A 16,067-nucleotide genomic window follows, 5' to 3' on the forward strand; every position below is an offset into this window, starting at 1 on the left:
ACCTGGGCAACAAAGTGAGACTCTGTCTCAGAAAAACAAAAAAGAAAGAATCATGATTCCTGCCCTGTGACTTTACAGAGGATGCTATCAATTACATTCCGAACTGTAGGCTCCATGAAGCGAGTTGTTTCCTTAGTCTGACATATGTGTTCAATAAATATTATTGAAAAATTGTATGAATGACTGAACAGGAAAGGTATTCTTACTTAGAACTCCAATTTATTTATGGAAAATAATCTTCCCTTTCTGTGAATTCCTAATGTATTACTAAGCTGCTACGATTCCACTCTTACTTTTAATGTCCTGATATAAGCACATCATTTCTATATTTCTTCATATAACCGAGTACCAACTATATTATAGCTTAGTCAGATCCTCCATTTCCTCTTGGTATATACAAGTCAAATGCAATCCTGATTTAGTTGTTATGATCTCAAAAATCCTAAAAGCCAATTGCTGCCATAACAGGAAACACCATCTGATTTACTAGGTCCTTTTGTTCTCAAAATGCATGTGTTCTGGGTCCACTGTATTTACAAACAAACCACAAATTATGCAGTAAATGGGGAATTATACCACAAAACAGCGCTACCTGAGAGGTAAGATCAATTAAGGTTGTACCTGATCACTTTTGCTATAATTTCACATAAGATATCCTTGATTTTTACTCAACATAGTTTTCAAATTTTAAGGTTGGTGATTTAAAGAAAGCCTAGTTCCACTGGGCGTGATGCCTCCTGCCTGTAATCCCAGCACTTTGAGAGGCCGAGGTGGGCAGATCATTTGAGGTCAGGGATTCAAGACCAGCCTGACCAACATGGCAAAACCCCGTCTCTACTAAAAATACAAAATTTAGCCAGGTGTGGTGGCAGGCACCTGTAATCCCAGCTACTTGGGAGGCTGAGGAGGAAGAATCGCTTGAACCTGGGAGGTGGAGGTTGCAGTGAGCTGAGATTGTGCCACTGCACTCCAGCCTAGGCAAGAGTGAGACTCAATCAAAAGAAAAAGAAAAGAAAAGAAAAGAGGAGAGGAGAAGAGAGGAAAGGAGGAGGAAGAAAGGGAGGGAGGGAAAGAAAGAGAGACAGAAAGAGAGAGAGAGAGAAGAAAGGGAGGGAGGAAAGCAAGGAAAGAAAGAAGAGATGGAGAGGAAAGAAGAAAGAAAGACTAGTTCAACTGTTGTTTACTGGCTGGTTAGAAAGGAATGCTTTTTGGAAGCAAAAAATATCATATAAAGCCTGGTGCAGTGGCTTTCGCCTATAATCCCAGCATTCTGGGAGGCCAAGGTGGGTGGGTGGATCACTTGAGGTCAGGAGTTCGAGACCAGCCTGGGCAACATGGTGAAACTCCTTCTTTACTAAAAATACAAAAATCAGCCAGGCATGGTGCCGCACACCTGTAATCTCAGCTACTCAGGAGGCTGAGCAGGAGAATCGCTGGAACCCAGGAGGTGAAAGTTGCAAGGAGCCGAGATCACACCATAGCACTCCAGCCTGGGTGATAGAACAAAACTCTGTCTCAAAAAAAAAAAAAAAAAAAAAAAAAATTTCATATAGGCTCTGGAAGGATGGCAATTGAAAAACTGAGCTTGACTTAAAGGATAATGGGTAAATATGAAGTACAGCTTCTCCCCTGTATGACCTAGGGCCTTGGTTTCTTCATTGTAAGATGGAAACTGAAACTCCTATTCTTATATGGGAATGCTTAAGTAAGTATTAAGATTAAAGGGAACTTCTGGTTAAAATAACAGAATATTCCACCTAAAACTCCTACTAAATGAAAGTCCTACTAAATCCTACTAAAATGAAACAAAGGGATTAAAAAGGCATAAGCTTATTTAGGTTCATTGTTTCCAACAATTCTCCCTTCTCTCTCCTGCACCATCATTGCCTTCGCTCCGTACTGGATCATTCCCATCAATATACTATCAGATTGCTTTTACTCTCCCATTTTAAGCAGAAAAAAAGAGGAATCTTCTTGACCCTATATTCCCCAACTCTGCTCCTCTTTCTCATAAAACTCATCACAAGAACTGAGCCTATTCACTGCCTCCCATTCTTCTACTCACCCAGCTGAATCAGGTCACTACTACTCTGCGAAAACAGTTCACATTAACCTGGTCACATAACATGACCTCCTTGTTATGAAGTCCAATGGTTAACTTTAAGTCCTCACTTCCTTGACCTATCAGCAAGCATTGGGCACAGGTGAAAAGCCACTCCTTCTCTGTTTACTTTCTTCCTCTGGCTCCCAGGGAAACCTTACTCCTGTTTCTTTCTTTTTTTTTTTTTTTTTTTTTTTTTTTGAGAAGGAGTCTCACTCTGTTGCCAGGCTGCAGTGCAGTGGTACAATCTCGGCTCACTGCAACCTCTGCCTCCCAGGTTCAAGCGATTCTCCCGCCTCAACCTCCTGAGTAGCTGGTACTACAGGCACGCGCAAACAAGCCCAGCTAATTTTCGTGCTTTTTTTGTTTTTTGTTTTTTTTTTAGTAGAGACAGGGTTTAACCATATTGGTCAGGCTGGTCTTGATCTTCTGACCTTGTGATCGGCCCACCTTGGCCTCCCAAAGTGCTGGGATTACAGGTGTGAGCCACCGACTCCTGTTTCTTACAACCTCACTGACTGTCCCTTCTCAGTCTCCTTTACTGGTTCTTCCTCTTCTTCCAAACCTCTTAAAATGGGAGTGCCCCAGGGATTGGTCCCTGTTCCTCTTCACTTTTCTATCTACTCTCACTCCCTTGGTGATCTCTTGCCAGCCTCATAATTTTAAATGACATCTACATGCTAACAATTCCTGGATTTCTCTCTCTTGAACTTCAGTCTAATATAGCCAACTAACTACTTAACATATCCATTCAGATGTTTAATAGGCACCTCAAATACAACATGACCAAAACTGAACTACTCATCTCCTCCAACCCAAATCTGCTCTACCAGTCTTTCCAGTCTCAGTTGACAGTAACTTCATTCTTCCACTTGCTCTACACAAAACACCGGGGGCCATTTTTGTCATTTTTTTATATTAAGGTATAATTGATACATAAAATTTGCACCTGTTTTTATGTATATATTTTGATGAGCCTGGACATATACATATACTTGGGCATATACATATACCAACCCCCACCAGCCAAGGTACTAAACACATTCATTACCTCCAAAAAATGTCCTTGTTGGAGCCATTTTTTACTTCTCTTTATTTTTTTGAGACAGAGTCTTGCTCTTGTCACCCAGGCTGGAGTGCAATGGCATGGTCTAGGCTCACTGCAACCTCCGCCTCCTGCATTCAAGCGATTCTCCTGCCTCAGCCTCCCCAGTAGCTGGGATTACAGGTGCCCACTACCACATCCAGCTAATTTTTGTATTTTTAGTAGAGATGGGGCTTCACTATGTTACTATGTTGGCCAGGCTGGTCTCGAACTCCTGACCTCAGGTGATCTGCCCAACTCAGCCTCCCAAAGTGCTGGGATTACAGGTGTGAGCCACCGCACCCAGTCACTTCTCTCTGTCTCTTATACCTCTCATTCAATCCATCAGGAAATCCTGTTGTTCTAGCCTCAATGTATATCCATCTCCACTGTTACTACTGATTGATCTACATCATCTCTCACCTAGATTACTGCTGCACAGCTTCCCTCAATTGGTCTCCCTGCTTCTATCCAACCATGCCCCCACCAATAATCCATTCCCTACACAACAACCAGAGTGATCATTAAACCATATCATGACATTCCTCCTTCACCCCATCAAAATCTCTGACGGTTCTCCATTTCATTCAGAATGATGTGGTTTGGCTCTATGTCCTCACCCAAATCTTATCTCGAACTGTAATCCCCACATATTGGGGGAGTGGCCTGGTGGAAGGTGATTGAGTTATGGGGGCGGACTTCCCCTTGCTGTTCTGGTGATGGAGTTCTCACAGGATATGGTTGTTTGTTAAGTGTGTGGCACTTCCCCCTTCTTCTGTCTCCTGCTTCACCATAGTAAAATGTGCTTGCTTCCCCTCCACCATGATAGTGTGTTCTGAGGCTTCCCCAGGCATGTGGAATTGTGGGTCAATTAAACCTCTTTTCTTCATAAATTAGCCAGTCTCAGGAAGTTCTTTACACCAATGTGAGAAGAGACTAATACACAGAATAAAAGCCAAAGTCACTACCATTAACTCTCACCTCATCTTCTACTATTCTTCCTCTCATTTGCCTGGGTCTACTGTCAGTTCCTCCAAAAAGCCAGCCACACTCTCGTCTTGAGGTCTTTGCAATAGCTCTTTCTTTTGCCTAAAATGCTTTTCCCTCAGACCTTTGCATGGCTAACACCCTCACTTCCTTTAAGTCCTTATTCCAGGGTTTCTCAACATCAGCACTACTGACATTTGGGGGCAGAAAATGCTTTATTGGCCAGGTGCAGTGGTTCATGCCTATAATCCCAGCACTTTGGGAGGCTGAGGTGGGCAGATCACACGGTCAGGAAATCAAGACCATCCTGGTTAACACGGCAAAACCCTGTCTCTACTAAAAATACAAAAAATTAGCTGGGCATGGTGGCGGGCGCCTGTAGTCCCAGCTACTCAGGAGGCTGAGGCAGGAGAATGGCGTGAACCTGGAAGGCAGAGCCTGCAGTGAGCCGAGATCGCACCACTGCACTCCAGCCTGGGCGACAGAGCAAGACTCCGTCTCAAAAAAAAAAGAAAAGAAAATGCTTTATTGTAGGGGGCTGATCCATACACTGTAGGATCTTTCATTTTTTAGAGACAGAGGTCTTGCTATGTTGTCTAGGCTGGAGTACGGTGGCTATTCACAGGTACAATCATAGTGTACTACATCCTCAAATTCCTGGGCTCAAGCAATCCTCTACCACCTCAGCCTTGTGAGTAGCTGGAACTACATGTGCGTGCCACTGTGTCCAGCCATTGTAGGATGTTCAACAGCATTGCTAGCCCCTACCCAGTAGATGCAAACACCACCGCCCAGCCACGCCCCAGTGATGACAACCAAATATGTCTCCAGACATCACTGCCAAATGTTTCCTGCAGGACAAAACTGCCCTCGGTTGAGAATCATTGCTTTATTCAGATATCATTTTCTCAATGGGGCCTACCTTGACCCTATTTAAAATTACAATCCAGGCCGGGTGTGGTGGCTCATGCCTGTAAACCCAACACTTGGGGAGACAGAGGTGGGTGGATCACGTGAGGTCAGCAGCTCGAGACCAACCTGGCCAACATAATGAAACCCCCGTCTCTATCAGAAATATAAAAAGTTAGCTGGTCACACCTGTAATCCCAGCCCTTTGGGAGGCCGAGGCAGGCAGATCACAAGGTCAGGAGATTGAGACCATCCCGGCTAACATAGTGAAACCCCGTCTCTACTAAAAATACAAAAAAATTAGCCAGGTGCGGTGGCACACACCTGTAGTCCCAGCTACTCTGGAGGCTGAGGCAGGAGAATTGTTTAAACTCGGGAGGCAGAGGTTGTAGTGAGCCAAGATCATGCCACTGCATTCCAGCCTAGGTGACAGAGTGAGACCCCATTTCAAAAAAAAAAAAAATTAGCAGATGTGGTGACACGCACCTGTAATCTCAGTTATTTGGGAGGCTGAGGCAGGAGGATCACTTGAACCCGGGAGGCAGAGGTTGCAGTGAGCCAAGATTATGCCACTGCACTTCAGCCTGGGCAACAGAGCGAGACTCCATAAATAAATAAACAAAAACTCTGAAAATAAATAAACAAATAAGGGCCAGGTGCAGTGGCTCACGCCTGTAATCCCAGCACTCTGGGAGGCCGAGGCAGGCAGATCACAAGGTTAAGAAAGAGATCGAGACCATCCTGGCTAACATGATGAAACCTCATATCTACGAAAAATACAAAAATTAGCTGGGTATGGTGGCACACGCCTGTAGTCCCAGCTACTCGGGAAGCTGTGGCAGGAGAACCACTTGAACCTGGGAGGCGGAGGTTGCAGTGAGCTGAGATCATGCCACTGCACTCCAGCCTGCCGACAGGGCAAGATTCTTTCTAATAAATAAATAAATAAATAAAATTATAACCCATACTTCCTCCAGCCCCCAAAACTTCTTATCCTCCTTACTCTATTTTTTCCCATGGCACTTATCAACTTTCAACATATCATACGATTTACTCACTGTTTTTTAAAAAAAACTGCCTCCCCCACAACTAAAATTTAAATTACACAAGGGGGCCGGGCGCGGTGGCTCAAGCCTGTAATCCCAGCACTTTGGGAGGCCAAGGCGGGCGGATCACGAGGTCAGGAGATCGAGACCATCCTGGCTGACATGGTGAAACCCCGTCTCTACTAAAAAATACAAAAAACTAGCCGGGCGAGGTGGTGGGCGCCTGTAGTCCCAGCTACTGGGGAGGCTGAGGCAGGAGAATGGCGTGAACCCGGGAGGCGGAGCTTGCAGTGAGCTGAGATCCGGCCACTGCACTCCAGCCTGGGCGGCAGAGCGAGACTCTGTCTCAAAAAAAATAAATAAATAAATAAAAATAAAAAATAAATTACACAAGGGAGGGGAACTTATTTTCTTCATTACTGTATCCTAAGCATCTAGAATAGTGCCTTGCACTTATAGGGGTGCAAAACTACTTGTTGGATAAATAAATGAAAGAACAAAGATAATGGGAGAGAAGACAACAGAAAAGCAAACTCAGTAAAATCTCAGAAGATGGACAGCAGAGTGAAGTGACAAGTGACTTAGCAAGGTGAAGGAAGCTATATCTGGAGTGACCACAGAGGTGGATCTGGTAAGTCAAAAGGCTTATCTGCTCTACACAATCCTGGTAAGGCTCACACTTAAAGGTGCAAAATACTGCAGGAAGCTGAGATGGGGTAAGATGCATGACTAAACTCAGGGTTTGGCTAAAAAGTCTGGACACAAAACTGGGAAATGTTGGCCAGATGCAGTGGCTCACACCAGTAATCCCATCACTCTGGGAGGCTGAGGCTGGTGGATCATTTGAGGTCAGGAGTTTGAGACCAGCCTGGCCAACTGGTCAGGTCAGACCAGCCTGGCCAACTAGGGATGGTGAAACCCCATCCCTACTAAAAATACAAAAGTTAGCTGGGCATAGTGGCATGTGCCTATAGTCCCAGCTACTTGGGAGGCTGAGGCACGAGAACTGCTTGAACCCAGGAAGTGGAGGTTGCGGTAAGCCAAGATCACACCACTACACTCCATCCAGCCTGGGCGACAGATTGAGACTCTGTCTCAAACAAACAAAAACTGGCAAATGTCTTCATCCTATCAAAAACTTCCATCTTCCTCTACCAGGAGACTGAAGATGTTTTTCTCAGGAGAAACTGAACCCATCAAAGTTCAGAACTTGGAGATACCAGGCACACTGACGGTGGTAGAGAGATGGAAGCAGGAAAAGTCTATATAAATCTGCATTTTTTTTTTTTGAGATGGAGTCTCGCTCTGTTGCCCAGGCTGGAGTGCAGTGGCGTGAACTCGGCTCACTGCAACCTCCGCCTCCCGGGTTCAAGCGATTCTCCTGCCTCAGCCTCCTGAGAATCTGGGACTACAGGCACCTGCCTCTGCGCCTGGCTAATTTTTGTGGTTTTAGTAGAGATAGGGTTTCACCATGTTGGTCAGGCTAGTCTCAAACTCCTGACCTTGTGATCCGCCCGCCTCGGCCCACCAAAGTGCTGAGATTATAGGTGTGAGCCACAGTGCCCAGCATAAATCTGCATTCTTAATGGTGTGAGATCTGGGCCCCTTTCTATACCTTATTCCAGAAGGCCAGTAGCCAGGCAGATTTGAATATAATTCTTTGTAGGGACTGAATAACCCCAGAGAAAATAACTCAAGAGACAGAGACATGGAAGACTTGTCCACAATTACCAGCAGTAAATCCAAGAATCAGTAAACCCACTCAAGATGAACTATTAACTGGTCAAAGCCTCACTATTTTTTTTTTTTTTTTTTTGACACAGGGTCTTGCTCTATCGCCCAGTTTGGAGTGCAGTGGCACCATCTCAGCTCACTGCAGCCTCAACCTGCTGGGTTCAAGCAATCCCCCTGTCTCAGCCCTGGAAGGAGCTGGGACTACAGGTGAGTGCCACCACCCCCATCTAATTTTTTTGTATTTTTAGTAAAGACAGAGTTTTGCCACGTTGCCCAGGCTGGTCTTGAACTCTTAAACTCAAGTGATCCACCCACCTCACACTCCCAAACTGCTAGGATCACAGGCATGAGCCACCACACTGGTCCTAAGGCCTCACTCTTAAATATGAACAGCCAGCCAAGCACTACCAGCTATTTGGTTAACACCTCCATTATAAAAGACAATGCCCAAAGCAAATACACAGGAAAAAAATCCAGGAGAGAACAGACACTTCTAACAGGAAAAAAAGCAAACAGAGGCCAGGCACGGTGGCTTATGCCTATAATGCTAGCACTTTGGGAGGCCAAGGTGGGCAGATAACCTGAGGTCAGCAGTTCAAGACCAGCCTGGCCAACATGGCAAAACCCCATCTCTATTAAAAACACAAAAATTAGCCGGGCGTGGTGGCACATGCCTGTAATCTCAGCTACTTGGGAGGCTGAGGCAGGAGAATTGCTTGAACTCAGGAGGCGGAAGTTGCAGTGAGCCAAGATCGCGCCATTGCCCATTGCCTGGGCAACAGGAGCAAAACTGTCACAGGAAAAAAAAAAAAAAGCAAATAGAAAGATACGTTAATGTTACATTACTAAAAAAGAACAGAATGCTATACGAAAGGAGCAATTAGAGAACAAGAAAAACCTTTTGAAAATTAAAGACACAATGATAGAGACAAATTCAATAAAGCTGTTGGTACGTAGGTCAATAAAATTTTACAAAAAGAACAAAAAGGCAAAGAGATGAAAAACAGGAGAGAGAAATGAGCAGAAGATGACAGAAGCAATCCATAAGTTCCCCAAATCTAATAAGAAGAATAGCGAGCACATAGAAAATGAAGGAGAGGGGGCTGGGAGCACCTATAATCCCAGCACTTTGGGAGGCCAAGGTAGGTAGATCGTTTGAGGTTAGGAGTTCGAGACCAGTCATGCCAACCTGGTGAAACCCCATCTCTACTAAAAATACAAAAATTAGCCAGGTGTGGTGGCAGGCGCCTGTAATCTGAGCTACTCGGGAGGCTGAGGCAGGAGAATCACTTGAACACAGGAGGCAGAGGTTGCAGTGAGCTGAGATCACACCATTGCACTCCAGCCTGGGCAACAGAGTGAGACCCCTCTCAAAAAAAAAAAAAATCAGGGAGAGGGGCTGGGCGCAGTGGTTCACACCTGTAATCCCAGCATTTTGGGAGGCCAAGGTGGGTGGATCACGAGGTCGGGAGATCGAGACCATCCTGGCTAACACGGTGAAACCCCTCTACCAAAAATACAAAAAATCAGCTGGGCGTGGTGGCACATACCTGTAATTCCAGCTACTCAGGAGGCTGAGGCAGGAGAATTGCTTGAGCCCGGGAGGTAGAGGTAGTAGTGAGCTGAGATTGCACCACTGCACTCCAGCCTGGGCAACAGAGCGAGACTCCATCTCAAAAAAATAAATAAATAAATAAAATAAAATTCTTTTTGTGAAAAAAAAATTAGCTGGGCGTCGTGGCTGGTGCCTGTAATCCCAGCTACTCAAGAGGCTGAGGCAGGAGAATCGCTTGAACCCGAGAGGTGGAGGTTGCAGTGAGCCAAGATCGCACCATTACACTCCAGCTTGGGCAAAAAGACTGAAACTCCGTCTTGAAAAAAAAAAAAAAAAAAAAAAAGACTAGAGACTAGCAAAAGAAGCCCCAGGATAACAGCCATGCAGAAGACAGGTTGAGCCTAGGATGGCAGACTTCAGGAAAAAGGTCTTCAGGGAAAAACTTCAACTGAAGCTTTTGAGCATATGGAAAATATTGATGAATATCTGACAGATCTTATAAAGCATTTGGAAAGAAATTGAAGGCCAGTCATGGTGGCTCACACCTGTAATCCCAACACTTTGGGAGGACGAGGTGGATGAATCATCTGAGGTTAGTAGTTCAAGACCAGCCTGGCCAACATGGTGAAACCCCATCTCTACTAAAATTACAAAAATTGGCTGGGCGCGGTGGCTCAAGCCTGTAATCCCAGCACTTTGGGAGGCCGAGACAGGCGGATCACGAGGTCAGGAGATCGAGACCATCCTGGCTAACACGGTGAAACCCCGTCTCTACTAAAAAATACAAAAAACTAGCCAGGCGAGGTGCCGGGCGCCTGTAGTCCCAGCTACTCGGGAGGCTGAGGCAGGAGAATGGCGTGAACCCGGGGGTGGAGCTTGCAGTGAGCTGAGATCTGGCCACTGCACTCCAGCCTGGGCAACAGAGCGAGACTCCGTCTCAAAAAAAAAAAAAAAAATTACAAAAATTAGCTGGGAGTGGTGGTGGGCCCCTATAATCCCAGCTACTTGGGAGGCTGAGGCAGGAGAATTACTTGAACCCAGGAGGCAGAGATTGCAGTGAGCCAAGGTCATGCCACTGTAATCCAGCCTGGGCAACAAGAGCAAAACTCCATCTCAAAAAAAAAGAAAGAAATTAGCAATCGGCTTATAGAAAATGAAGCAGGCTGGGTGCGGTGGCTCACACCTGTAATCCCAGCACTTTGGGAGAGCAAGGTGGGTGGATCACCTGAGGTCAGAAGTTCGAGACCAGCCTGGCTAACATGGTGAAACCTTGTCTCTACTAAAAATACAAAAATGGGCCGGGCATGGTGGCATGTGCCTGTAATCCCAGCTACCCAGGAGGCTGAGGCAGGAGAATCACTGGAACTGGAAACTGGGAGGTGGAGGCTGCAGTGCTCCAAGATCTCGCTACTGCACTACAGCTGGGGAAACAGAGCAAGACTTCGTATACAAGAAAGAAAGAAAGGAAAGAAAGGAAAGAAAGGAAAGAAAGGAAGAAAGGAAGAAAGAAAGAAAGAAAAAGAAGGAAAGAAGGAAGGAAAGAAAGAAGAAGGAAAGAAAGAAAGGAAAGAAAGGAAAGAAAGGAAAGAAAGGAAAGAAAGAAAGGAAGAAAGGAAGAAAGAAAGGAAGAAAGAAAGAAAGAAAGAAAGAGAAGGAAAGAAGGAAAGAAGGAAGGAAAGAAAGAAGGAAAGAAGGAAAGAAAGAAAGGAAAGAAAGGAAAGAAAGAAAGAAAGAAAGAAAGAGAAGAAATAAAACAAAGCAAATGGAAAAATGAGGTAATTATTCATGCCAATAAAAACAAAAAGATATAAAATGGACTACGCAACTATAAAAAAGTCAAGTATATTATTCTGTGAAAAAAAATCAAGATATAGAACAATGTCTATAGTAAGCTGCCTTTTAACTATGAAAGGGGGAAGATACAAATATCTATTAACATTTTCTTTCTTCTTTTTTCTTTTTTTTTTTTTTTTTGAGACAGTTTCACTCTTGTTGCCCAGGCTGGAGTACAATGGCATGATCTTGGCTCACCACAACCTCTGCCTCCCGCGTTCAAGCAATTCTCCTGCCTCAAGCTCCCAAGTAGCTGGGATTCCAGGCATGCGCCACCACGTCCGGCTAATTTTGTATTTTTAGTAGAGACAGGATTTCTCCATGTTGGTCAGGTTGGTCTCGAACTCCCGACCTCAGGTGATCTGCCCGCCTCAGTCTCCCAAAGTGCTGAGATTAAAGGCGTGAGCCACCGTGTCTGGCCTACATTTCTTTTTCTTTCTTTCTTTCTTTGAGACATGGTCTCGCTCTGTCACCCAGGCTGGAGTGCAGTGGTGCGATCTTGGCTCACTGCAATCTCTGCCTCCCAGGTTCAAGCGATTCTCATACCTCAGCCTCCTGAGTAGCTAGGACTATAGGCGTGCATCACTACGCTCGGCTAATTTTTGTACTTTTAGTAGAGATGGGGTTTAGCCATGTTGGCCAGGCTGGTCTCGAACTCCTGACCTCAAGTGATTCACCTGCCTTAACCTCCCAAAATGCTGGGATTACAGGCATGAGCCATCATGCCCGGCCTACATTTTCTGAAATCAGCAAAAATTAAAAAAAAATTGTTACCCATGGGAGGGAGGGAACTGGGTAGAGGGGTCAGAGGTGAAAGCTAGACCTCTCTGAATATACCTTTATTTTGTAGACTTGAGTTTGGAACCATGTAAGTATTTTTTTAAAGTATAAAACAAAATTTAAATGTAAAAAGATCTGTAAAATTTGAAAGCAAAATGGAAAAAAAAGAACCTATGTATCAAGTATCCAGTTAGTGGCTTAACTACAAAGAGTGGAATTATTTCAAGGGACACAGTAATTTGACATAAAGAACTAGAAAAAAGCCAGGCATGGTGGCTCACACCCGTAATCCCAGCACTTTGGGAGGCCGAGGCGGGTGGATTACTTGAGGTCAGGAGTTCAAGACCAGACTGGCCAACATGGTAAAAACCCATCTCTACTAAAAATACAAAAATTAGCTGGGTGTGGTGGCATGGGCCTGTAGTCCCAGCTACTTGGGAGGCTGAGGCATGAGAATTGCTTGAACCCGGGAGGTAGAGGTTGCAGTGAGCCGAGATCATGCCTCTGCACTCCAGCCTGGGCGACAGAATGAGACTGTCTCAAAAAAAAAAAAAAAAAAAGTGTCTCAGAGGTCAGGCACGGTAGCTCATGCCTATAATCCCAGTACACTCTGGGATACAGAAGGTGGCAGAATTGCTTGAGGCCAGGAGTTCGAGACCAGCCTGCACAACATGGCAAGACCTCATCTAAGAACGAAAGAACGAACAAAAGAACGAATGAAAGAATGAAAAAACGAAAGAAAGAAAGAAGTAAAGAAATGTCTCAGAGGCCAAGCTCATGATGTACTAGCTTATCACCACTTCACCTCATATTCCTCAATTCTGTTCTGCTGAAAACACTAGCCTTCCAAATACTTCAGACACCTGACACTTGCTATAGTGCCCTCATCAGCACTTCTTCCTAATACATCCCTACTATGAACATGTCCTTGGATGCCTGACATTTACAATAATGGACACAGTTCTCTCTTCCCCTCTCCACTCTCCCTGAAATGAAAACCTAGCAATGTTCTCTCCACAGTTACAAGGTATGCTTTCAGTACAGAGCCCCTCCTTCCCTCTAGCACTAGAACTGGCTCTATTATCAAAATGTCAAGGATGTTGCTGTTGTAGACCACAACGCCCCAGGTCATCCTCAACCAGCTCTTGTTCCATTTTACCTGTGCCACTTGACTGTGTTTCTCAGGGATGTTTTTCAGATTATTAGACCGCACGCAGACAATGTTCCCATCTATGGAAAGAAAAAGAATTTACATGGTTTTATTCTCAAAGATTATTTAAAAGAAAATGCCTGGCAACTCAAATTTCCATCGTCAAAGTGGCATATGTAGATATGAAAAAGCAAATATAATCTCATTGCCACTTTTCAGAGAAAACCTAATTATTTCCCGGTCTAGCCATTGAGCAGCTAATTCTTTATGAAGCTACTCCTCAATATTTTCTCTCATGCCACACATGCGCTATATGACAACGTCTGTTTTCTGTTCAGATTTTAAGAGGGAAATAAAATGCAATGGGTTTCATTTTTCTATTACTGAATAATAGAACACTGACATCACATAGTCATGTAATTCAGCACACAGGATGGAAAAAAGTCAAGTCCATGCCCTAACGAACAGCAGTTTAAAACATATGGATATTAAACAGTGTGACTAACATCAAATGATGGTATTTCAAATGGATTTATTGAAAATGGGCAAACAGAAAGCTCAGGAATGGGCCAAGCATAGTGGCTCATGCCTGTAATCCTAGCACTTGGGGAGGTTGAGGCAGGTGGATCACCTGAGGTCAGGAGTTCGAGACCAGCCTGGCCAACATAGCAAAACTAAACCGTCTCTACTAAAAATATAAAAATTAGCTGGGTGTGGTGGTGCATGCCTGTAATCCCAGCTACTTGGAGGCTGAGACAGGAGAATCACTTGAACCTGGGAGGTGGAGGTTGCAGTGAGCCGAGATCACGCCACTGCACTCCAGCCTGGGTGACAGTGCAAGACTCCATCTCAAAAAAAAAAAAAAAAAGAAAGAAAAGAAAAGAAAGCTCAGGAATGGAATCTGGGAATGGATAACTGAAATTAAGTACTGGAACTATGCCACTGTGATTCCCCTCACTGACACACAGCTCCCCTACCAATTCTTTTAAGGTAGATTTACCACAGAAATAATTTTCAGAGATATGGGGACGTGAAATAGGAAGACAACTCTAACAAAGAGATTGCTCCCACTGCAGAAAGCAGCATAAAATGATGATGACAACAATGATGATGAGACAGCAGCAGCAACAATGCCAGCATTTACTAAGTGTTTACTAGGTATCAGGCATATGGCTTTTAGAGGAAGAAAGGGCGAGGGTTGCGTTTTCTATCACTGTGTTATGATGACTACCCATCAGAAGTACCCACAATCAACCTCATGATCACGTTCTGCATCAAAGACTTCCAATTTAATCTTCTTCTTTAAGGCCACCGTATTTTCCACTTCTACTGACACTTCTCTGCGCCCTTTCATTCCTCTTCAGTCTTTGGTTTGTACAACCTTCAACTGACCTCTCCAAGTTCCCAGGTAGTACCCCACAGTCTTTGGATTGCCATCTGGACCTCGGTTCACAGAGAAGGTGGACTTATTTCGGTAACCATTGATGACAGGCTGGAGAGGAGGGTGACAAGAGGTCAAATGAAACTAAGGAGGATAACAATAAAGGGAAAGCAGGAATGTTCTCTGGATGAGGACAAATAAAGTTTGCTTGGAAGGTATGGCATATGTGAAAGTCTGTGGCTAAGAAGATCAAGACAGTCAAGAAGGGGAGTTTCAATCTTGCCAAAAAGCAGGAGTCAACAAACTACTTATGTCAAGAGCCAAAGAGTAAATAATCTAGGCTTTGCAGGCCATATGGTCCCTGTTGCAACTACTCAACTCTGCCATCACAGTGCAAAAACAGCCATAGACAATACATAAACAAGTGAGCTTGGCTGTGTTCCAATAAAACTTTATTTACAAAATCAGGCAGCAAGACAAAATTGGCCTAAGAGCTGTAGTCTGCTAACCCCTGCCATAAATGAAATTCCACTCCTCTGAGGCCACATTAGAAAGGTTTCCAATGTTACATGGGCAAATTGCGTGGGGGTGGCAGGGAGAAAGGTTTCCAAAGTTTGGAACCTTTCTAGGGAGGTAATAGTGGAGTGGTTGATACAATGGGCTCTCTATCAGATAGACCTGAGTGTGAATCTCAGCTCTGGCCCTTTCTAGATGTGTGTCCTGGGCAAATTACTCAATCTCTCTGGGCCTCAAGGTCTTCATCTATAAAATGGTAGTATCTATTCCTCCAGGTTATTATAAACAGTAAAATGTGACAGTGATACATGATAATCATTTAGCATAGGGCCTGGTCCCCAGCAAGTACCCAGTAAATATTAGCTGATGTTATTAGCATTAAGGGGATTTAACAGATAAGGAATAGGGAGGTGGGGGCTTACAGAGGGTATAATAGGATGGAGAAGACAAGGGAGGCTCTCAGATTTGGGTACAGCCGTTGTCACATTGACTCCATTGAGCATTTGGATGTAAGACTCTAGTCTTTGTAAAATTTTCTTCTGAGCTTCAAATTTCACCTGCAAAAGAATATAAGCAATGAAACAAAATACTGGCTGGGCATGGTGGCTCACGCCTGTAATCCCATCAGGCTGAGGCGGGCGGATCACCTGAGGTTAGGAGTTCGAGACCAGCCTGACCAACATAGAGAAACTCCGTCTCTACTAAAAATACAAAAATTAGAGGGGCATGGTGGCACATGCCTGTAATCCCAGCTACTCGGGAGGCTGAGGCAGGAGATTCGCTTGAACCCAGGAGGCGGAGGTTGTGGTGAGCCGAGATCGCATCATTGCACTGCTCCAGCCTGGCCAACAAGAGCGAAACTCCGTCTCAAAAAAAAAAAAAAAAAAAAAGAAAGAAAGAAAGAAATGAAGTACTTTTGTGGCTTCACCGCAAAGAATGGAAAACAAACAGTACAAAAGAAGAGTGTTCCACAGATTCTTGACTCATGGTC

General features: G+C 44.5%; 1 protein-coding gene across 26 annotated transcripts in view; it reads right to left on the reverse strand.

Annotated features, from left to right (window-relative positions):
* The window catches only part of TRMT2B (tRNA methyltransferase 2 homolog B), a 41,556-nt gene that overhangs the window by 10,327 nt on the left and 15,162 nt on the right, over positions 1-16,067 (reverse strand). For 12 of the 26 annotated variants that reach the window (XM_074030148.1, XM_074030144.1, XM_074030147.1 and 9 more), the window contains 3 exons: positions 15,499-15,633; positions 14,572-14,671; positions 13,189-13,259 (listed from right to left, as the gene is read on the reverse strand). In XM_074030148.1, the coding sequence (XP_073886249.1) occupies positions 13,189-13,259; positions 14,572-14,671; positions 15,499-15,579 (252 nt within the window). In that variant the 5' untranslated portion in view covers positions 15,580-15,633. Of the gene's footprint in view, positions 1-5,567; positions 5,589-13,188; positions 13,260-14,427; positions 14,672-15,498; positions 15,634-16,067 lie in introns of those variants that run through there. The other 14 variants (XM_074030153.1, XM_074030152.1, XM_015444226.4 and 11 more) reach the window with 6 other exon arrangements.

This window comes from Macaca fascicularis, chromosome X (genome assembly GCF_037993035.2).
Source record: "Macaca fascicularis isolate 582-1 chromosome X, T2T-MFA8v1.1".
NCBI classification, from domain to species: Eukaryota; Metazoa; Chordata; class Mammalia; order Primates; family Cercopithecidae; genus Macaca; species Macaca fascicularis.